The sequence below is a fragment of the Oncorhynchus kisutch genome, linkage group LG19, assembly GCF_002021735.2.
Source record: "Oncorhynchus kisutch isolate 150728-3 linkage group LG19, Okis_V2, whole genome shotgun sequence".
NCBI classification, from domain to species: domain Eukaryota; kingdom Metazoa; phylum Chordata; class Actinopteri; order Salmoniformes; family Salmonidae; genus Oncorhynchus; species Oncorhynchus kisutch.
Window position 1 is genome coordinate 6,464,766 of NC_034192.2, and position 24,784 is coordinate 6,489,549.

The following is a 24,784-nucleotide window of genomic DNA, read 5'->3' on the forward strand; positions in this document are numbered from 1 at the left end:
TGTGGAAAAAGTCAAGGGGTATGAATACTATCTGAATGCACTGTATAGGTTGGAATTATGGTTCATTGTTTAGCTAGCTAGTGACATGTCGAAACAAAAAACTCCACCTTATATGATAATGATTACATGAACCATCAATTTAGCCAGGTCTGGGGTTGATGACAGCCATCTATTGTATATTATTAACATGTGTACATGTCTAGGCAATAGTGACCCATCCACTTAGTTAGATGTCTCTGGAGAGACTTGAAAATAGATGTGCAGTGACGCTCCCCATCCAACCTGACAGAGCTTGAGAGGATCTGTAGAAAAGAATGGGAGAAACTCCCGAGGTACAGGTGTGCCAAGCTTGTAGCGTCATACCCAAGACGACTTGAGACTGTAGTCACTGTAGTCACCAAATGTGCTTCAACAAAGTACTGAGTAAAGGGTCTGAATACTTATGTATATGTGATATTTCAGTTTTTCATTTGTTATAAATTTGCCCCCCCCAAAAATGTATTTTTAATGATTTTGCTTTTTCATTTAGAATAAGGCTGTAACGTAACAAAATGTGTAAAAAGTCAATGGGTCTGAATACTTTCCGAATGCACTGTACGGGCTTATACAGTGGGGGAAAAAAGTATTTAGTCAGCCACCAATTGTGCAAGTTCTCCCACTTGAAAAGATGAGAAAGGCCTGTAATTTTCATCATAGGTACACTTCAACTATGACAGACAAAATGAGAAAACAAAATCCAGAAAATCACATTGTAGGATTTTTAATTCATTTAATGCAAATTATGGTGGGAAAAAAGTATTTGGACAATAACAAAAGTCTATCTCAATACTTTGTTATATACCCTTTGTTGGCAATGACAGAGGTCAAACGTTTTCTGTAGGTCTTCACAAGGTTTTCACACACTGTTGCTGGCATTTTGGCCCATTCCTCCATGCAGATCTCCTCTAGAGCAGTGATGTTTTGGGGCTGTTGCTGGGCAACACAGACTTTCAACTCCCTCCAAAGATTTTCTATGGGGTTGAGATCTGGAGACTGGCTAGTTCACTCCAGGACCTTGAAATGCTTCTTACGAAGCCACTCCTTCGTTGCCCGGGCGGTGTGTTTGGGATCATTGTCATGCTGAAAGACCCAGCCACGTTTCATCTTCAATGCCCTTGCTGAAGGAGGTTTTCACTCAATATCTCACGATATATGGCCCCATTCATTCTTTCCTTTACATGGATCAGTCGTCCTGGTCCCTTTGCAGAAAAACAGCCCCAAAGCATGATGTTTCCACCCCCATGCTTCACAGTAGGTATGGTGTTCTTTGGATGCAACTCAGCATTATTTGTCCTCCAAACACGACGAGTTGAGTTTTTAACAAAAAGTTATATTTTGGTTTCATCTGACCATATGACATTCTCCCAATCTTCTTCTGGATCATCCAAATGCTCTCTAGCAAACTTCAGACGGGCCTGGTCATGTACTGGCTTAAGCAGGGGGACACGTCTGGCACTGCAGGATTTGAGTCCCTGGCGGCGTAGTGTGTTACTGATGGTAGTCTTTGTTACTTTGGTCCCAGCTCTCTGCAGGTCATTCACTAGGTCCCCCCATGTGGTTCTGGGATTTTTGCTCACCGTTCTTGTGATCATTTTTACCCAACGGGGTGAGATCTTGTGTGGAGCCCCAGATCGAGGGAGATTATCAGTGGTCTTGTATGTCTTCCATTTCCTAAAAATTGCTCCCACAGTTGATTTCTTCAAACCAAGCTGCTTACCTATTGCAGATTCAGTCTTCCCAGCCTGGTGCAGGTCTACAATTTTGTTTCTGGTGTCCTTTGACAGCTCTTTGGTCTTGGCCATAGTGGAGTTTGGAGTGTGACTGTTTGAGGTTGTGGACAGGTGTCTTTAATACTGATAACAAGTTCAAACAGGTGCCATTAACACAGGTAACGAGTGGAGGACAGAGGAGCCTCTTAAAGAAGAAGTTACAGGTCTGTGAGAGCCAGAAATCTTGCTTGTTTGTAGGTGACCAAATACTTATTTTCCACCATAATTTGCAAATAAATTCATAAAGAATTCATCCAACAATGTGATTTTTCTGATTTCTTTTCTCTCATTTTGTCTGTCATAGTTGAAGTGTACAATTGGTGGCTGACTAAATCCTTTTTGCCCCACTGTATATAGATGTCCTAGCGTACCTATTTCAGGTAATACATTCAATGCAGTATTAGCCATATATTTAGCTAATGAATGATGGGTTATGAGTAATAAGCTTCTAACTTATAGCCTCTGTCTCTTGCGCAATAAGCACTCACCTGTGCTCCGCTGGCCTCTCTCTGTAAAATAGGCACCGTAGCTCTTGAAGTCCCATGCAGGAAAATCTAGACTAGAACTACTAGCTGGATTTTTTTTTTTGTGCATTTTTTTTATAGCAATAGACTATTTCAAGAGGGATGCAAGCTCTTGTTTGGTGAATGTTTGAAAGAAGAACGAACATGCGATGGCGGTTCGGCTATTGCAATGATTTACTCAGACACATAACCATTCAATCCTCATGAAGAGAAGTGAAAGCCTCCTTTATCTCGTTCTAGTCCAATATTATTCAAGCATATCATTAGAATGAGGAAGATAAGGACAACACAACTTATTTCATTTAACTGTTGAAAGAGAGGAAGGAATGGAGCAACGCTAGAGAGAGAAAGAGGAGGTAGGCTAATAACATTAAGGGAAATATTATGAAACATTTAAATCAAATTAGCTAGCCTATACTTGTAACTTTGTAGGCCGCATGTGCTGCACCATATCATGGTTTGAACAAGGTGTGTAATTCCTGTCCATTTAATATATTATAATACAATAAAGTAATACAGGTCACACTCAAAAAGATTACTGGAGCTTGTTTAATTTATTTACCCGTAGCATAGCTACATCAGTGTGCTTTTATCGTTTTCTGTCTTATAAGTGTTGAATACAGTGTCGACAGTGTTGAGTAAGAACTTGAACATGAACTCACTCATTAAAACAGCAGCTCTTTGCTGTATACATTGACAGTCTCTCTCTACTCATAGTTTTAAACGTTTTTAAATCTCACAGTATCAACTTTGTGTGGCTTTCTTTTATGGCTGCTATGTTTCTTTTATGGCTGCTATGTTTCTTTTATGGCTGCTATGTTTCTTTTATGGCTGCTATGTTTCTTTTATGGCTGCTATGTTTCTTTTATGGCTGCTATGTTTCTTTTATGGCTGCTATGTTTCTTTTATGGCTGCTATGTTTCTTTTATGGCTGCTATGTTTCTTTTATGGCTGCTATGTTACTGCAGACTGTTACTGTAAGCATAGAGGGCACGTGATTTGTTCTCTAGGCCCGCCGGGAATGCAGAGTTTGTTCCTTCATCCACATGAAATGGTTCAAAATGGCAACAGCTCGCCTACCTGGCGTGCAGGGTGGCTGAAACGGGTGCATCTACCGCCAACAGCCGAGATGGAAAAAAATAAGATCACAAGGCTTTATTTTTATTTTTTTTACAGAAATGTTTGCCGATATACTGGGAATACCTTGTCGATCGGTTGCGATCGACCGGTTGGCGACTACTAGAGTGAAGTTCAATCTCGTGCTTCTCTCTGTGGGCTGATATTTCTGCACAGCAGTCCTGGGGAGCTGTGTGGCAGTCTCTTGCTACTGCGTGCATGAGCAATCGCTATGTCGCTCTGGATAGAAGCGTCTGTTAAATGACTAAAATGTAAAAACCTCTTAATCGACTCGAAGAGTAAGGCTTACGTGTTCGCAAAACAGAATTTCAACTTTTGCAAGCATGCAGTGGAGTCCTTAGGCCATGTGATTGATGCTGACGTTCTCAACACAGCTCCATCGAAAGTGACAGTCATTGCAGAGGGACCTGCTCCCGAGAATGTAAGCCATCTGAGGTCTTTCCTGGGCCTCCTGAACTACTACGGAAGTTCATCAAAAAGCTGGCGAAGCAGCTGAAGCCTTTGCATGAGTTAATGAGAGAGAACAAACTCTGGTCGTGGACAAAGGAGTGTGACGCTACTTTCAAGAAAGCAAAGGCCGTGTTGATTGATAAGGTGTTGATTCACTTCAACCCATCCAATTCAACTGGCCTGTGACACTTCCCCATATGAAGTAGGGGCCGTCGTGTCACTCCACACCTGCAGGAGAAGATAAGCCCATTGCCTGCATGTCAAGGACTGAAATACCCGCAGATTGAGAAAGAAACGTTGGGTATTATCTTCAGGATCAAAAATTCCACACCTACCTGTTCGGATGGAGGTTCACCTTGCTGACAGAACATCGTCCCCTGACCTGAACATCGTCCCCTGACCTTTTTTTCCCGCACTCTGGCAGCAAGCTGAGTGCTCACAGCTATGACATCAGGTAAAGGAAGGCCTGAAGCGCATGCCAATGCTGACAGCTTGTCACAGCTTCCCCTCCAGGACAAGTCTCTGAATGTCTTTGAGTGGCCCAGCCAGAGCCAGAACTTTTTAGAATAAGGCTGTAACTTAACAATGTGAGAAAAGTAAAGCGGTCTGAATACTTTCCGAATGCGCTGTATAACTCCCTGCCACTGGAGTTGTAAGAGAGAGAGAACTCATAGAGAAGGCCGGGTCTTCTTCAAAACTACACTGATGTCAACTCATCTCTATATGATGTCAATGCAGAAAAATATTCTATGACCCTCTTTGTTGAAAATCTACAGTGAATCAATAAACCACAAATGAGCGTAAATACAGGAATCATATTTATTATTTCTTTGCAATTACATTCAGGACCAAGGACAACACAGCTCAACAGAATTCCACATTCTGTGAAAAAACTGTAAATCTGTCCCCATGAAGCTATGTCCAAACAACACCTCACTAAGATCACACAGTCATCTCACTGCTGACCACTGATTGGCTTTTCAAAGCGTCATGATAATGCTATGTTCATAAAAAAGTGGGAAGGTGGTAATTACCAGTTGTGAAGTCGTAAATATCAGTTCAATGCATTCACGTGCTTTCAACTCGTTGAGAAACTCAGATTGGCAAATGGCCAACAGGCTGCGTCAACCATAAACTGTAAGTACAGATATCATGTTTGTACAAAAATGATAGTGTTCAAAAACTTAGTGTAAATAATGTTTTGTTGTTGCATTTAACTGCTGATAATGCTGATAAAAAGGTAATTTCCTTAGTAGGTGACGTCAGAGGTCAGCATCTGGGAGATGTTGAATCTCAGGGATGATAGACGAGTTTCCCAAAGGTAATTACCAGTTGGAGGGGTGTACAAGTGGATTTTATGAATCGTATGTGGTAAGTCCCACTTTCCCACTTGTTTATGATCGCGGCACAACTCCTATAGTCCTGCTGTATTGTCTCTGGTACAGTAGGCCTAGACATCTCAGTGTATCAGAAGTCTTTTATCACATTCCGTATTTTCCAATGCTGCCCACTGCACTCCTGAATGATGAGCTGGTAGTCAGTGTCCTCCCCTGGGGCAATCTCCAGACATCTCTTTGTCTGTCTGTTCTGGGTGGCTTTTCCCTGTAAAACACAGCAAACATTCCACTGTACAACATCACACTAAAGTCAAAGGCATCTCCCATGTTTTCAACAGTTTATAAGCATCAATTTCCATATTTCATGTTGGAGTGCTTACCTGTTGAAATTCCCAGAGCATGTGGATTCCCTTCTGCTTGGCCTCCTTGCAATCATACAGTCCTGGGGTTTGAGTGCCAATGTCCATCAGACAGCGATTACTGTTGTACTTGTGAGACTAGATGCCTCCAATGTAGATCTCCCCGCTGGCTCGATAATAACAGTTCTGGACAGAGAGGATAGATATTTAGGCTTTTCTGTATCTGTGGTATTGACATTATTTTGCATTGTGGTATTGGTTGAATCCCGGCTCTGCTATGGGATGGACCATATTATACAATTGGCTACATTCTAAAATACGAAGCAATAATTCTACAAACCTGTGGACCAAAATAATGGCATCCATATAAAATAGGTGTGTTCCCCGGAACTGGGCCTTGATCTATACAGAGATCCATCTTCAGGTCATTGACCAGCTGTTGATTTCATGGACCAAGATGAAACAATTATAAAAGTGAAAATTCCTATCCTGATAATGAGCTGGATTTATGAACCTGCTTCCAATTGAAGAAGTAATTATATGCACCAAACACAGTTGGTGAGGAAATAATTCCAAAACAACAGTAACATTTTAGCATTACTCACAGCTCCATAACCAAGCAAGTCACCCAGGGGGTCTAACATTGGATACACATTGTCCAGATACCACTGGAAGGGTTTGCAGTTCAGACTCTTTCTCAACTTCTTCCTCTCTGAAACATCCCCAATGTCTATGCCATGATCATGTGGTGAGAAAGAGGAAGATTCCTAATTCAGAATCACAGGCTGTGTGAGCAATCCTTGATGATGGCTTACCACCATCATTTTACATAGATCCTATGATCTTTATTATGGCATTGAGTAAATAGAATATTTTTTATAATAATGACTGTCTAGTCTACTTATTTTCAAACACAAAGCATGCATAACAGCGATGATTGTTATTCCATAGGAGCAGCTGACAAACCCTACTTTTTGAATGGTTTGTTGTGTACAGTACATTCAGTGGGAGGTTCCAGGCGATGTTGACATTATGTTTGTATTCATCCATCCAGGCCTCAGCCACTCTCAGAGCATTCCTCTTCATTGTAATGCTCAGGTCTGGGAGATAGGGTTTATGGGCCCTCTCGATGTGGGCTATTTTAGAACAAGGTATGACCTCGACACTTCCACCGCACAGCCAAACCTAGACACACCAGAGGCCAAGAGACAAGGATGAGTTTATAGATATGGACTGAAGTGTCTGGATGTTGGACGTAGATTGGTTTGTTCAAACTGAACGACTCAAGAACAGAAAGCAATTCTGCAAACACAAGTCTGCTTTGATTTCCAACATTCATTCATAAACTGTAGCAGAGGGGCTTACCCGGATGCCCAGCTCAACATTTTCACCTCCATAGATCTTCATACCACCATCCAGAGCACCAATTTCCCCAAAGAACAGGCGATCAACCACTAGAATGCCCATAATGGAGGGGCTCCTGACAAACATTCACAACAAATCATGGTCATTTCTAAAATGGGAGATGTGACATTCATTTTAATTAATAGATAACGCAAAAAAATTATCCAGGTGTAAATATTAGGTAAGATTTTCCTCCCAAAGCTGTGCTTTGCTTATCGCCTATTCAAACAGACTTGTGAAACAGGACTATCATCCGATGATGAAATCACAAACAACTCACTTTCCTGGCTGTGTCTCGTCTTTTAAGGCATACCACTCAGGTCTGAAGGACTCGTACATACACCACAGGGCCCAGTCAAAGGCGTTTGCATTCGGCCAATAACGTGTGACTGTCAAGTCATCGAAATGGACTTTGTCAAACACCGGTGTCAACACCAACGTGCGGTCCTCCTTTATCCGCGCTAACAGAGGCTCCGCCCTGTTCACAGAAACACAGAGTGAAAACATGGTGTTAACGGGGACTCAGAAAAATGTCACTGAGTGACTTTATAATATAAACCATTCAGAGTACCATTCCACGTGTACTTCAATGTGGGCATCCAAGATGGCCACCACATCTCCTTCAGCTTCCCTCCACCCTGAGAGGCGGGCCTGTGTGAGACCGAGCTGCTCCAGGTGTCTCACTCTCTTCAACAGGCCCGGACGCTCTTCATCGATGAAGCTGATGTAGGCATCCAACTTCTCCTTTAGGTCCTCTGCGAAAGCAGACACTTGCAAATCATTGGTACACAACAAAAGTTGAAAGCCACACTTGAGTTCAAATATACTTTCAAATGTTTCTAGAGAGCATAGACAAAGAGCAGAGAGCATAGACAAATTAGGCGATCCATTGGAGCTGTGGTCACCCACCAGTATGATGTCTTTAAGCAGGCGTTGGGGGGGTCTTGTCTATGATGCTGCGGACAGCTCTCTTGATGATTGACAGGGCCTCGTCCAAGTAGATCAACACCACGCTGATGGTGGGCAGGTCATGGGGGTACTGGTGATTAGCACACAACAAAAACATTTGGTCCACCTCATATCATTCAGTCACTTCACCAACGTTGCTGTGTCACTCTTAAAGTTAATCCATTTCAGTGTCATTCGTCAAATTGCATTAAAAGTACTGGAGATGGAATTGACCTCGGATGAGCACAATGGAACAGACTGGTTAGAGTTGAGAAGTCTTGAGTTATCCATAATTTTTTGTGTAGAGGTGGCATAGAGATGAGGAAAAGGATTTACTTAGGATCGCGAGTATCAGGGATTTCCCTGTTCAGGGGTAGTCTGTCACTCAGGAAGGCGTTGTATCCATACATCTGAAACAGCCCCTCTGCCTCTTTCTGCTCCTCCTCTGAGAGCTCATCAACCCAGGTTGTAAACAGAGCTGAGTTGGGGTACAACTTCTTCACCACCTTCCTCTCCTTTTTGACCTCGGTAGCCTTCACAGCTTGCCCCTCTTTCAGACTGATCCTGTTGTTGATTGACTTCACTGTGGACACATGACAGATGTTCATCACACTGTAATACATGTGTTAAGGCTGCCAGAATCAACCTGAGTTAGTCCTTTTGATAAAACAGGGCATGACCTCATTTACAGTATCTGCCTTGGAGAATTACCTTGAAGTAACCAACGTCAAACTTTTTGTTTGTAATAGTAAGCAATGTGGCAAAATTTGGCACACAGAAGTTGGTAGATCAACATGTTAACAAATGTTGTTCAACATGCAACAGCATACAGGATTAAATAACAATCTGAAATTATTATTTTATTAGATCTGTCACGATGTTCGTAATAATGGTTGGACCAAGGCACAGCATATGTTGAGTTCCACATACGTTTAATGGATAAAGTGAAACTTAAGCAAATACAAAACAAATAAAGAATAAACGAACCGTGACGACAATTTAGTGAGAACAGGCAACTAAACATAAACAATATCCCATAACCCACAGGTGGAAAAATGCAACTTAAGTATGATCCCCAATTAGAGACAACGATTACAACGAAAAACCCTAGTCACGCCCTGACCTACTCTACCATAGAAAATACAGGCTTTCTATGGTCAGGATGTGACAAGATCCTTTGTTAGTTCATTTAAACCCTTTATATAACTGAGAACAAATTCCCTTTTACAATCATCACTGTGAAGTGTGAAATAACTTACTGGGATCAACTCTAAATGTAGGCTCAGGCTAGATTCTAATGTGTTCCCAAACCCTCCCCTCTAAATCTGCCCTACCAGCTACAACAGTGGCAGACTGCAGTCCAGGTACAGTATGTGGACAGAGCTACTGACATTTCCCTTCCAGGTAAGTCACAGTTAAATGAAGGAGATTGAGACTTACCCACCTTCTCAATGTGAGACTCCATCTTCTCCAGCCTCTTGAGCATGTCCTGGCTCCTGACCGAGTCATCCTGATGGGCCCTCTGCAGTCTTTCCCCATGAGAATGAACCTCCCGCTTAATGGATGTGATGTAGAGTATTCCAGCACCCATGGCCAGCAAAGAAGCCAGCCCTCGAACCCAGCCTAGCCTCATCGTCCCTCTGTGTGTGAGCCCTCAGCCTGGGGATACAGACAGAATGGCCTTTCTCTCTCCCTCTCTCACTAAGATCCAGGCTCGCCTGAAAGGAGGGAGGAGTGATGTAATAGACATTTCCAAGTGAACAAAAAAGAAGAGCAGTCACAGATAGTCAATTAAAATGTATTTGGTTTATTACAAGTTGGAACAGAGAGAAAAATCCAGTCCATAATTATATAACACGTTTAATTGGTGTTCTCTGAGAACGCCCTTATATCCTTATCAGCATACAATTGTTATGTAAACACCAGCCTGAGAGGCTTGTAGGAAGAAAAAACAGAAGGCAGAGACTTTATCAGCTGCTACAGAATAATAATCAGTGTATCCTCTGTCCTTGTTCTTACAGTCTTGTGTCAACCATATCGGCAGTTATGAGTTTAATCCATAACATACAGCCTCTAGTCTAGTGACCATCAACGCGAGTGTTACGAACAGAACACTGGAAATCACGTGTGTTACACAAACTCCAAATATGCTAAACATTGTTTTGATCACTTTAAATTAAATACGAACTTTAGTCATAAATAGTCCCATTACAGGTGAGGTGCTCCATACCTGTCTGGCTGGCTCTCAGAGGGTGCAAGTTTCTCGTCACTCTCCTCCCCTAGGCCAGCGGACCTTTCTCTGCTGTCAATCATTGTAAGTGTCAATCCAGTCCCTGGTCCTGGAGTTTGGGTCGATATGACAATTAGCAAAATTATGGGCACTTACAGTCATAATGTGTAAAACATTATTCCTCCTGCACCAAACTTTACAGTTGGCACTATGCATTGGGGCAGGCATCCGCCTAACCCAGATTCGTCTGTCGGACTGCCAGATGGTGAAGCGTGATTCATCACTCCAGAGTCCAATGGCGGCGAGCTCTACACCACTCCAGCCAACGCTACACTTCTGTGAGGCTGCTCGGCCATGGAAACCCATTTCATGAAACTCCCAACTAACAGTTATTGTGCTGACGTTGCATCCAGAGGCAGTTTGGAACTCGGTAGTGAGGGTTGCAACGGAGGACAGACCGTTTTACGCAATTTAGCACTCGCCAGTCCCGTTCTGTGAGCTTGTTTTGCCTACCACTTTGCGGCTGAGCCATTGTTGCTCCTAGACATTTCCACTTCACAATAACAGCACTTACAGTTGACCGGGGCAGCTCTAGGGCATCCTATGATGGTGACACGTTGAAAGTCACTGAACACTTCAATAAGGCCATTCTACTGCCAATGTTGTCTATGGAGATTGAAAGGCCGTGTGCAATTTTTTTTTGCACCGGTCAGCAATGGGTGTGGCTGAAATAGCTGATTCCACTAATTTGAAGGGGTATCCACAAACTTTTGTGTATATAGTGTATGTTATTTGACCTTGTTGATAGTACCCAGAGACATTGAAGCCCCCTCCTGCTGTTCAGAGACTGGCATTTTCTACAAGAAATCTTCCTCCAGAAATTAAAGCTTCTCCCAGGTGGGTTTAACACCTACACCCATTGCCTGCTACACTGCAGCTTGGATTCCACCTGGCGATCTGTTCACCATCTGCCCTGGTTGTCTACCCCTGTCTGGTACAGGTACCCCAACCACACCCCCCACCCACCCATTCCTCTCTCCCAAGCTTTCGCTCTCCTCCAGCACACAGGCACTGTTGATCTTACAATGACTAGCCCCAAGTCATTATATATATATATTTATATATATATTTTTTTTTTTTCCTTGTGCATTTTGCTATTTCACTATTTGCCTCATGACTCCTGCATGCTGTTGACTACGAACTTTCTTTACCCAACTGTGAGACAGACTATGTTTGTTCCCACACTCGGGACTCTGACTCTTTATTGCTTACACTGACTTTTGGCCTCCCATCCCATTCTAACCATCTCCCGCCGGATTTGTATTTGTGTTATCTGATGAAATTGCTGTACAATATGATCTTGTTGCCGTCTGATGCACATTCAGATGTCATAAATCAGCACTGCAGAGCTCTCCCTGTCCTATGCCGTGCCTTGATTGTATTACTGTTGATGATATCTGGAAATGTGCATGTACACCCGGGCACATCTTCAGTTGCTAGCCCCAAATCTGACTTGTGCTCTGATATATGCTTCACTGATTTCTGCTCTCGTAAAAGCCTGTGTTTTCTGCACGTTAACACTAGAAGTTTATTATATAACATGGATCAATTGAAAGTGTGGGTTCACAGCTCCAATCCAGATGTGTTGGTCTTTACTGAGACGTGGTAAAGGAAGAGTGTTTTGAATACTGATGTTAACCTTTCTGGTTATAACCTTTTTCGGCAAGACAGATCTTCCAAAGGTGGGGGAGTGGCAATCTTTACCAAGGATCACCTTCAGTGCTCGGTTGTCTCCACCAAGTCTGTCCCCAAACAATTTGATTCGCTGGTTTTAAGTATTCAAATGTTCAAATAGCTCTTTGTTGACTGTCGCTGGGTGCTATCATCCTCCATCAGCACTGGCCTGTACCCTACCTGCCCTAAGCTCTCTCTTGGCCCCTTACACTAAGTCTGAATTTGTCCTACTAGGTGACCTAAACTGGGACATGCTTAAACCACCTGACCAAGTCCTAAAGCAATGGGACTCCCTAAATCTTTCTCAGATTATTACCAATCCCCCAAGGTATGACTCCAAGCATGCAGAAAAGGATACTCTTCTTGATGTTATCCTCACAAATAATCCTGATAGGTATCAGTCTGGGGTTTTCTGTAATGACCTTAGTGATCAGTTTTACAGCCTGTTTTTGTAATGGCTCCTCAGTGAAACGACCTGTCCTGATTTGTCATAGCCTGTCAGGTGTGTGCGTACTGGTAGCGAAGTCAGGTGCAGGAGGGCAGAGAGTTGTGAACAGGCGCACACTTTATTGAGGCAGGAGAAACCAACAGACAGACGCAACTGCGTCAAAACCTCCAGCCATAGCAAAAGTGCAAAAACGTGCAAAGCAGTCACAATAATTCATGTTTAACCTGTTATGGCTGCAATCCTGATACCGGGATCGATATGACAACTACCAGTGAAAAGAGAAGGCGCCAAAATTCAAACCACAGAAGTCTCATAATTACAATTCCTAAAACATACATGTGTCTTATATCATTTTAAATCTATTTTCGTTGTTAATCCCACCAAAGTATCCGATTTCAAATAGGCTTTTCAGCGAAAGCACTACAAACGATTATGTTAGGTCTCCACCAAACCACAATAAGCACAGCCATTTTCCAGCAAACTATAGCCTTCACAAAAACCAGAAATAAAGATCAAATGAATCACTAACCTTGAATTATCTTCATCAGATGACACTCATAGGACTTCATGTTACACAATACATGCATGTTTTGTTTGATATAAAAATAAAAACACAACAACATAGAAGCCTCATTATAATTTCTATTGATGGTTGACATCTAGTGGAACCCCTAGGCAGTGCAACATCATTAATATCTCAAGGGGATTTCATTGGGGACTCTGGTGAGTTTTGTTGATCCCTGCCTACAGACAGAAACTAAAGCAAGAAGCTCCTGCGCTGAGGTCTGTTCAATGCTGGTCCGACCAATCTGATTCCACACTCCAAGACTGCTTCCATCACGTGGACTGGGATATGTTTCGTATTGCATCAAACAACAACATTGACGAATACGCTGATTCGGTGAGCGAGTTCATTAGAACGTGCGTTGAAGATGTCGTTCCCATAGCAACAATTAAAACATTCCCAAACCAGAAACCGTGGATTGATGGCAGCATTCACGTGAAACTGAAAGCGCGAACCACTGCTTTTAATCAGGGCAAGGTGACCGGAAACATGACCAAATACAAACAGTGTAGCTATTCCCTCCGCAAGGCAATCAAACAAGCTAAGCGTCAGTATAGAGACAAAGTAGAATCTCAATTCAACGGCTCAGACACAAGAGGTATGTGGCAGGGTCTACAGTCAATCACGGATTACAAAAAGAAAACCAGCCCCGTCACGGACCAGGATGTCTTGCTCCCAGGCAGATTAAATAACGTTTTTGCCCGCTTTGAGGACAATACAGTGCCATTGACACGGCCCGCAACCAAAACATGCGGACTCTCCTTCACTGCAGCCAATGTGAGGAAAACATTTAAACGTGTCAACCCTCGCAAGGCTGCAGGCCCAGACGGCATCCCCAGCCGTGCCCTCAGAGCATGCGCAGACCAGCTGGCTGGTGTGTTTACGGACATATTCAATCAATCCCTATCCCAGTCTGTTGTTCCCACATGCTTCAAGAGGGCCACCATTGTTCCTGTTCCCAAGAAACCTAAGGTAACTGAGCTAAACGACTTCCGTCATCATGAAGTGCTTTGAGAGACTAGACAAGGACCATATCACCTCCACCCTACCTGACACCCTAGACCCACTCCAATTTGCTTACCGCCCAAATAGGTCCACAGACGATGCAATCTCAACCACACTGCACACTGCCCTAACCCATCTGGACAAGAGGAATACCTATGTGAGAATGCTGTTCATCGACTACAGCTCGGCATTTAACACCATAGTGCCCTCCAAGCTCGTCATCAAGCTCGAGACCCTGGGTCTCGACCCCGCCCTGTGCAACTGGGTACTGGACTTCCTGACGGGCCGCCCCAAGGTGGTGAGGGTAGGCAACAACATCTCCACCCCGTTGATCCTCAACACTGGGGCCCCACAAGGGTGATTTCTGAGCCCTCTCCTGTACTCCCTGTTCACCCACGACTGCGTGGCCACGCACGCCTCCAACTCAATCATCAAGTTTGCGGACGACACAACAGTGGTAGGCTTGATTACCAACAACGACGAGACGGCCTACAGGGAGGAGGTGAGGGCCCTCAGAGTGTGGTGTCAGGAAAATAACCTCACACTCAACTTCAACAAAACTAAGGAGATGATTGTGGACTTCAGGAAACAGCAGAGGGAACACCCCCCTATCCACATCAATGGAACAGTAGTGGAGAGGGTAGTAATTTTTAAGTTCCTCGGCATACACATCACAGACAAACTGAATTGGTCCACCCACACAGACTGCATCGTGAAGAAGGCGCAGCAGCGCCTCTTCAACCTCAGGAGGCTGAAGAAATTCGGCTTGTCACCAAAAGCACTCAAACTTCTACAGATGCACAATCGAGAGCATCCTGTCGGGCTGTATCACCGCCTGGTACGGCAACTGCTCCGCCCACAACCGTAAGGCTCTCCAGAGGGTAGTGAGGTCTGCACAACGCATCACTGGGGGCAAACTACCTGCCCTCCAGGACACCTACACCACCCGATGTCACAGGAAGGCCATAAAGATCATCAAGGGCAAGAACCACCCGAGCCACTGCCTGTTCACCCCGCTATCATCCAGAAGGCGAGGTCAGTACAGGTGCATCAAAGCTGGGACCGAGAGACTGAAAAACAGCTTCTATCTCAAGGCCATCAGGCTGTTAAACAGCCATCACTAACATTGAGTGGCTGCTGCCAACACACTGACTCAACTCCAGCCACTTTAATAATGGGAATTGATGGGAAATGATGTAAAATATATCACTAGACACTTTAAACAATGCTACCTAATATAATGTTTACATACCCTACATTATTCATCTCATATGTATACTTATACACTGTACTCTATCATCTACTGCATCTTTATGTAATACATGTATCACTAGCCACTTTAACTATGCCACTTTGTTTACATACTCATCCTATATGTATATACTGTACTCAATACCATCTACTGTATCTTGCCTATGCCGCTCTGTACCATCACTCATTCATATATCTTTATGTACATATTCTTTATCCCCTTTACATTTGTGTCTATAAGGTAGTAGTTTTGGAATTGTTAGCTAGATTACTTGTTGGTTATTACTGCATTGTCGGAACTAGAAGCACAAGCATTTCGCTACACTCGCATTAACATCTGCTAACCATGTGTATGTGACAAATAAAATTTGATTTGATTTGAATACATACAAGCTCAGATTTCTGACTTCCTGTTTTGATTTCAACTCAAGATTTTGCCTGCCAATATGAGTTCTGTTATACTCACAGACATCATTCAAACAGTTTTAGAAACTTCAGAGTGTTTTCTATCCAATACCACTAATAATATGCTAATATTAGCAACTATGACTGAGGAGCAGGCCGTTTGATATGAGTACTTTTCATCCAAGCTACTCAATACTGCCCCTGCAGCCATAAAAAGTTAACAATAAACATCTTCGTGAACAACACAGTATCAGCAATCCAGTCTGGCGCGTTAACAAAAAAACAAAAACACAATTAATTCCCCCTTTTCCCCCTGCCCAGCTACAACGTTTCTCCCTGCAGGCAGTCACTGAGTCCGAGGTGCTAAAGAAGCTCCTGAAACTTGACCCCAAAAAAGCATCTGGGTCAGATGGTTTAGACCCTTTCTTCTTTAAGGCTGCTGCCCCTATCATCGCCAAGCCTTTCTCTGACCTTTTTAACCTGTCTCTCCATTCTGGGGAGTTTCCATTGCTTGGAAGGCAGCCACGGTTCAACCTTTGTTTAAAGGGGGCGATCAAGCTGATCCTAACTGTTATAGGCCTATTTCTATTTTGCCCTGTTTATCAAAAGTTTTGGAAAAAACGTGTCAATAATCAACTGACTGGCTTTTTTGATGTCTATAGCCTTTTCTCTGGTATGCAATCTGGTTTCACTGTGTCACTGCAACCTTAAAGGTCCTCAATGATGTCACCGTTGCCTATGATTCTCAGCAATGTTGTGCTGCTATTTTTATTGACTTGGCCAAAGCTTTTGATACGGTAGACCATTCCATTCTTGTTTGCCAGCTAAAGAGTATTGGTGTCTCTGAGGGGCTTTTGGACTGGTTTGCTAACTACCTCTCTCAAAGATTGCAGTTTATAAAGTCAGAAAATCTGCTGTCTCAGCCACTGCCTGTCACCAAGGGAGTACCCCAATGCTCAATTCTAGGCCCCACGCTCTTCTCAATTTACATCAACAACATAGCTCAGGCAGTAGGAATCTCTCTCATCCATTTATATGCAGATGATACAGTCTTATACTCAGCTGGCCCCTCCCCAGATTTTGTGTTAAATGCTCTACAACAAAGCTGTCTTACTGTCCAACAAGCTTTCTCTACCCTTAACCTTTTTTTATTTTATTTATTTTTTATTTATCCGTTATTTTACCAGGTAAGTTGACTGAGAACACGTTCTCATTTGCAGCAACGACTTGGGGAATAGTTACAGGGGAGAGGAGGGGGATTAATGAGCCAATTGTAAACTGGGGATTATTAGGTGACCATGATGGTTTGAGGGCCAGATTGGGAATTTAGCCAGGACACCGGGGTTAACACCCCTACTCTTACGATAAGTGCCATGGGATCTTTAATGACCTCAGAGTCAGGACACCCGTTTAACGTCCCATCCGAAAGACAGCACCCTACACAGGGTAGTGTCCCCAATCACTGCCCTGGGGCATTGGGATATTTTTTAGACCAGAGGAAAGAGTGCCTCCTACTGGCCCTCCAACACCACTTCCACCAGAACCTTGTTCTGAACATCTCCAAAACGTGTGGTTTTCTTAAGAATGACCCTCCCCCAACAGGTTTGATTACTACCTCTGAGGGTTTAGAGCTTGAGGTAGTAACCTCAAACAAGTACTTGGGAGTAAGGCTAGACGGTACACTGTCCTTCTCTCAGCACATATCAAAGCTGCAGGCTAAAGTTAAATCTAGACTTGATTTCCTCTATTGTAATCGCTCCTCTTTCACCCCAGCTGCCAAACTAACCCTAATTCAGATGACTATCCTACCCATGCTAGATTACGGAGACATCATTTATAGATAGGCAGGTAAGGGTGTTCTCGAGCGGCTTGATGTTCTTTACCATTCTGACATCAGATTTGACACCAATTCTCCTTATAGGACCATTCACTGCACTCTATACTCCTCTGTAAACTGGTCATCTCTATATACCTGTAGAAAGACCCACTGGTTGATACTTATTTCTAAAACCCTCTTAGGCCTCACTCCCCCCTGTCTGAGATATCTACTGCATACAACGCCCGTTCTGCCAGTCACATTCTGTCAAAGGTCCCCAAAGCGCACACATCCCTGGGTCGCTCGTCTTTTCAGTTCGCTGCAGCTAGCGACTGGATCGAGCGACAGCAAGCACTCAAACTGGACAGTTTTATGTCAATCCCTTGATTGAAATACTCCATCATGGACTCTCTTACTGACAGTTGTGGCTGCTTTGCATGATGTATTGTTGTCTCTACCTTCATGCACTTTGTGCTGATGTTTGTGCCCAATAATGTTTGTACCATGTTTTGTGCTGCTATCATGTTGTGTTGCTACCATGTTGTTGTCATGTTGTGTTGCTACCATGCTATGTTTTCATGTGCTGCTGTCTTGCTATGTTGTTGTCTTAGGTCTCTCTTTATGTAGTGTTGTCTATCTTGTCGTGGTATGTGTTGTGTCCTATACATATATATATATATATATATATAAAATAAAAAATGTAATCCCAGCTCCCATCTCCGCAGGAGGCCTTTTGCCTTTTGGTAGGCCGTCATTCTAAATAAGAATTTGTTCTTAACTGACTTGTCTAATTAAATAAAGGTTAAATAATAAGGTTAAAAATAAAATAAAAATAGTCAAATGTTATGTTTGAATAAATATCATTGTTTCAAGGTCATGCCATCAACAAAATTAAAGAGTTACAGTGCCTTGTGAAAGTATTCGGCCCAATGAACTTTGCGACCTTTTGCCACATTTCAGGCTTCAAACATAAAGATATAAAACTGTATTTTTTTGTGAAGAATCAACAACAAGTGGGACACAATCATGAAGTGGAATGACATTTATTGGATGGACTTTTTTAACAAATCAAAAACTGAAAAATTGGGCGTGCAAAATTATTCAGCCCCTTTACTTTCAGTGCAGCAAACTCTCTCCAGAAGTTCAGTGAGGATCTCTGAATGATCCAATGTTGACCTAAATGACTAATGATGATAAATACAATCCACCTGTGTGTAATCAAGTCTCCGTATAAACGCACCTGCACTGTGATAGTCTCAGAGGTCCGTTAAAAGCGCAGAGAGCATCATGAAGAACGAGGAACACACCAGGCAGGTCCGAGATACTGTTGTGAAGAAGTTTAAAGCCGGATTTGGATACAAAAAGATTTCCCAAGCTTTAAACATCCCAAGGAGCACTGTGCAAGCGATAATATTGAAATGGAAGGAGTATCAGACCACTGCAAATCTACCAAGACCTGGCCATCCCTCTAAACTTTCAGCTCATACAAGGAGAAGACTGATCAGAGATGCAGCCAAGAGGCCCATGACCACTCTGGATGAACTGCAGAGATCTACAGCTGAGGTGGGAGACTCTGTCCATAGGACAACAATCAGTCGTATATTGCACAAATCAGGCCTTTATGGAAGAGTGGCAAGAAGAAAGCCATTTCTTAAAGATATCCATAAAAAGTGTCGTTTAAAGTTTGCCACAAGCCACCTGGGAGACACACCAAACATGTGGAAGAAGGTGCTCTGGTCAGATGAAACCAAAATTGAACTTTTTGGCAACAATGCAAAACGTTATGTTTGGCGTAAAAGCAACACAGCTCATCACCCTGAACACACCATCCCCACTGTCAAACATGGTAGTGGCAGCATCATGGTTTGGGCCTGCTTTTCTTCAGCAGGGACAGGGAAGATGGTTAAAATTGATGGGAAGATGGATGGAGCCAAATACAGGACCATTCTGGAAGAAAACCTGATGGAGTCTGCAAAAGACCTGAGACTGGGACGGAGATTTGTCTTCCAACAAGACAATGATCCAAAACATAAAGCAAAATCTACAATGGAATGGTTCAAAAATAAACATATCAAAGTCCAGACCTGAATCCAATCGAGAATCTGTGGAAAGAACTGAAAACTGCTGTTCACAAATGCTCTCCATCCAACCTCACTGAGCTCGAGCTGTTTTGCAAGGAGGAATGGGAAAAAATTTCAGTCTCTCGATGTGCAAAACTGATAGAGACATACCCCAAGCGACTTACAGCTGTAATCGCAGCAAAAGGTGGCGCTACAAAGTATTAACTTAAGGGGGCTGAATAATTTTGCACGCCCAATTTTTCAGTTTTTGATTTGTTAAAAAAGTTTGAAATATCCAATAAATGTCGTTCCACTTCATGATTGTGTCCCACTTGTTGTTGGTTCTTCACAAAAAAATAGTTTTATATCTTTATGTTTGAAGCCTGAAATGTGGCAAAAGGTTGCAAAGTTCAAGGGGGACGAATACTTTCGCAAGGCACTGTATATTGTCATAAAATATGAAGCCACAGTCCTGCCTGAACAGTGACTCCTACTGGTTTATGTGACCCGTTTCAAGAAGCTAGGCCTACCTAGTATGTCTGCCCCTGTAGAGGTGAATCCAGGCACTGCAGTGCCTAGATCCACTCCTATTCCCCAGGCGCTCTCTATTGATGACTTCTGTAACCGTAATAGCCTTGGTTACATGCATGTTAACATTAGAAGCCTCCTCCCTAAAGTTGTTTTATTCACTGCTTCAGCACACTCTGCCAACCCGGATGTTCTAGCCGTGTCTGAATCCTGGCTTAGGAAGACAATAAAAATAAAAAAACTGAAATCTCCATCCCTAACTACAACATTTTCAGACAAGATAGAACGGCCAAAGGGGGCGGTGTTGCAATCTACTGAAAAAATAGCCTGCAGAGTTCTGTCCTACTATCCAGGTCTGTACCCAAACAATTAGAAACTTCTACTTTTAAAAATCCAACTCTCTAAAAATAAATCTCTCACTGTTGCCATCTGCTATAGACCACTCTCTGCCCCCAGCTGTGCTTTGGACACCCTATGTGAACTGATTGCCCCCCATCTATCTTCAGAGCTCGTGCTGCTAGGCGACCTTAACTGGAACATGCTTAACACCCCAGCCATCCTACAATCTAAGCTTGATGCCCTCAATCTCACATAAATTATCAATGAACCCACCAGGTACCCCCCCAAAGCCGTAAACACGGGCACTCTCATAGATATCCTAACCAACTTTCCCTCTAAATACACCTCTGCTGTTTTCAACCAAGATCTCAGCGATCACTGCCTCATTGCCTGCATCCGTAATGGGTCAGCAGTCAAACGACCTCCACTCATCACTGTCAAACGCTCCCTGAAAAACTTCAGCGAGCAGGCCTTTCTAATCGACCTGGCCGGGGTATCATGGAAGGATATTGATCTCATCCCGTCAGTAGAGGATACCTGTTTTTTTTTTAAATGCCTTCCTCACCATCTTAAATAAGCATGCCCCACTCAAGAAATTTAGAACCAGGAACAGATATAGCCCTTGGTTCTCTCCAGACCTGACTGCCCTTAACCAACACAAAAAACATCCTATGGCGTTCTGCATTAGCATCGAACAGCCCCCGTGATATGACACTTTTCAGGGAAGCTAGAAACCAATATACACAGGCAGTTAGAAAAGCCAAGGCTAGCTTTTTCAAGCAGAAATTTGCTTCCTGCAACACAAACTCAAAAACGTTCTGGGACACTGTAAAGTCCATGGAGAATAAGAACACCTCCTCCCAGCTGCCCACTGCACTAAGGATAGGAAACACTGTCACCACCGATAAATCCACTATAATTGAACATTTCAAAAAGGATTTTTCTACAGCTGGCCATGCTTTCCACCTGGCTACCCCTACCCCGGTCAACAGCACTGCTCTTTCTAAAATTATCTGCCGAAATTGTTGCAACCCCTATTACTAGCCTGTTCAACCTCTCTTTCGTGTCATCTTAGATTCCCAAAGATTGGAAAGCAGCTGCCGTCATCCCCCTCTTCAAAGGGGGGGGGGTGAGCACTCTTGACCCAAACTGCTACAGACCTATATCTATCCTACCCTGTCTTTCTAAGGTCTTCGAAAGCCAAGTCAACAAACAGATTACCGACCATTTTGAATCCCACCATACCTTCTCTGCTATGCAATCTGGTTTCAGAGCTGGTCATGGGTGCACCTCAGCCACGCTCAAGGTCCTAAACGATATCTTAACCACCATCGATAAGAAACAATACTGTGCAGCCGTATTCATTGACCTGGCCAAGGCTTTCGACTCTGTCAATCACCACATCCTTATCGACAGACTCAATAGCCTTAGTTTCTCAAAGGATTGCCTCGCCTGGTTCACCAACTACTTGTCTGATAGAGTTCAGTGTGTCAAATCGGAGGGCCTGTTGTCCGGGCCTCTGGCAGTCTCTATGGTGGTGCCACAGGGTTCAATTCTTGGACCGACTCTCTTCTCTGTATACATCAATGATGTCGCTCTTGCTGTTGGTGAGTCTCTTATCCACCTCTACGCAGACGACACCATTCTGTATACTTCTGGTCCTTCTTTGGACACTGTGTTAACAACCCTCCACACGTGCTTCAATGCCATTACAACTCTCCTTCCATGGCCTCCAATTGCTCTTAAATACAAGTAAAACTAAATGCATGCTCTTCAACCAATCGCTGCCTGCACCTGCCCGCCCTTCCAACATCACTACTCTGGACGGTTCTGACTTAGAATATGTGACAACTACAAATACCTAGGTGTCTGGTTAGACTGTAAACTCTCCTTCCAGACTCAGATCAAACATCTCCAATCCAAAGTTAAATCTACAAAGTATCCTTCACTCACGCTGCCAAACATACCCTTGTAAAACTGACCATCCTACCGATCCTCGACTTCGGCGATGTCATTTACAAAATAGCCTCCAAAACCCTACTCAATAAATTGGATGCAGTCTATCACAGTGCCTTCCGTTTCGTCACCAAAGCCCCATATACTACCCACCACTGCGACCTGTACGCTCTCATTGGCTGGCCCTCGCTTCATACTCATCGCCAAACCCACTGGCTCCAGGTCATCTACAAGACCCTGCTGGGTAAAGTCCCCCCTTATCTCAGCTCGCTGGTCACCATAGCAGCACCCACCTGTAGCAGTCGCTCCAGCAGGTATATCTCTCTGGTCACCCCCAAAACCAATTCTTCCTTTGGCCGCCTCTCCTTCCAGTTCTCTGCTGCTAATGACTGGAACGAACTACAAAAATCTCTGAAACTGGAAACACTTATCTCCCTCACTAGCTTTAAGCACCAGCTGTCAGAGCAGCTCACAGATTACTGCACCTGTACATAGCCCATCTATAATTTATCCCAAACAACTACCTCTCCCCCTACTGTATTTATTTTTCTCCTTTGCACCCCATTATTTCTATCTCTACTTTGCACATTCTTCCACTGCAAATCTACCATTCCAGTGTTTTACTTGCTATATTGTATTTACTTCGCCACCAACTCTGTGTTGTTGTATATGTCGAACTGCTTTGCTTTATCTTGGCCAGGTCGCAATTGTAAATGAGAACTTGTTCTCAACTTGCCTACCTGGTTAAATTAAGGTGAAATAAATAAATAAATAAAATGTCACTCGTCACTACTTCACGAGAGTCATTTTAATTTTTTTATAATCCATTTTTTTTCTAAATGTGTTTTTTTGGCTGAAATGCCTTCTGGAACATGTGAATTTTAATGTGCCTTAATAACAAGTGTATGCCATCTGTAAATACAAATACAATTGTTAGATTACGAGCCTAGTTGGTTTAGCCACGGAAAAAGACAGTTACCATCCTGCTAGCCATGATTGGCTGAGATAATGGATGGGTTGGACATGCCAAGAGATGAGTTCGGATTGGTCTGCCATGTAGGGCACTTCTGTTTATAACATGAGCTGCTCAGTATGTGTAGATAATCCTTGCTAACCAAGCTTTTTTGAAAGATATAACTTTAGCCATGGAGAACTACAAAAGTTTTGCTTTTGCTCTCAAGAACAGGCTGCCCAGAATTTAGCAGGCGCTATCGACAATGATCATTGTGATGGACTACTTTCCGCACACTGTCAGTGTGAACCGCAGTGACTTGAAACAACAATGGGCCAAACAAGCTCTGGCTAGCTACGAACCAAACAGAAAAGTCACACTGCCATGAAGCGTTCATCCGTGTAATGGTAAGAGTCTAGCTCCATTTTCAGATATTATACATTTCTAATTTTATCAGGAAGTTGGTTTCATTGCAAGTTAAAGTGTACTGTTAACTAGCTAGCAAACAGTAGCTTGCAGGCTCACTAGCTTATGTTAAAATCAAATAAAATGTTATTGGTCACATACACGTGTTTAAAATATGTTATTGCGGGTGTAGTGAAATTACATGTGTGATGTGTCGTAATATTATTCATATCTCATGAAACCCTTTGCATTGCTAGTTATAGCCTAATGTTAGCTAGCTAGCTAACATTTAACCTGACAAAGATGTTGGTTCCCAATTGGGGATCAGCCCCCCCCACCGTCAGCTGGAACGGTGGCGCACGGAATGCAAAAATATTCTTAGAAATATTTAACCTCCACACATTAACAAGTCCAATAGCTCAAATGAAAGATAAACAACTTGTTTATCTAGCCAGCAAGTCAGATTTCTAAAATGTTTTACGGTGAAAACATAGCACATATTTATGTCAAACCACCACCGAAGACACACCGAAGACACAGCTAATTTCCATAGCCAAATTGAACAAAATATGCAATCACCAAACGCAGGATTAAAAGAAAAAGAATTTCACAAACCTTTTGAAATCTTCATCAGATGACAGTAATATAACATGTTACACAGTACATTTATGTTTTTTTCAATAATATGCTATAAATATCCATAAATCTCTGTTTACAATGACGCCATGTTAAAAAAATGCTACTCAAATGTCCGGAGAAATGACGATGGCTTCGGCACATGCCGTCAGCTAACATGGAATACACAACATAAACTTTGACTAAATATGCATGTTCTACATATATATAGAAAGATACACTTCTTCTAAATGCAATCGCTGTGTTACATTTATTTTTAACGTTACGGATTTCGTTCACTAGGCTATAATGTGAGTCAGCGCTCAGGAATTAGCATTTTGGCTCCTCTATCTCGGAGTCCACAGAAACCCAAATTTAACACATAAATGTTCCCTTACCTTTGCTGTTCTTCCATCAGAAGACCTGGAAGGGTTTATACTTACCAAAAACAGCTTTAGTTTTGAAGTCTGTGTCTTTCGGTTATCAAACACGACATATTTCGGTTGAA

The 24,784-nt window shown here is 43.0% G+C and overlaps 1 protein-coding gene across 2 annotated transcripts; it reads right to left on the reverse strand.

Annotated features, from left to right (window-relative positions):
* Nucleotides 1-4,724: 4,724 nt before the first annotated feature.
* Nucleotides 4,725-8,541, reverse strand: LOC109864546 (probable polypeptide N-acetylgalactosaminyltransferase 8). 2 transcript variants are annotated; one of them, XM_031797549.1, is made up of 8 exons: nt 8,304-8,541; nt 7,591-8,058; nt 7,300-7,497; nt 6,981-7,095; nt 6,221-6,800; nt 5,956-6,051; nt 5,637-5,801; nt 4,725-5,521 (listed from the first exon to the last, which is right to left on the reverse strand). In XM_031797549.1, exons 2-5 carry the CDS (start codon nt 7,887-7,889, stop codon nt 6,513-6,515), a joined length of 900 nt encoding a protein of 299 aa, XP_031653409.1. In that variant the 5' UTR covers nt 7,890-8,058; nt 8,304-8,541; the 3' UTR covers nt 4,725-5,521; nt 5,637-5,801; nt 5,956-6,051; nt 6,221-6,512. The 2 variants fall into 2 exon arrangements, with proteins under 2 accessions (XP_031653409.1, XP_031653408.1); XM_031797548.1 differs by lacking the exon at nt 8,304-8,541 and having other exon boundaries at nt 7,591-8,271.
* Nucleotides 8,542-24,784: the final 16,243 nt, after the last annotated feature.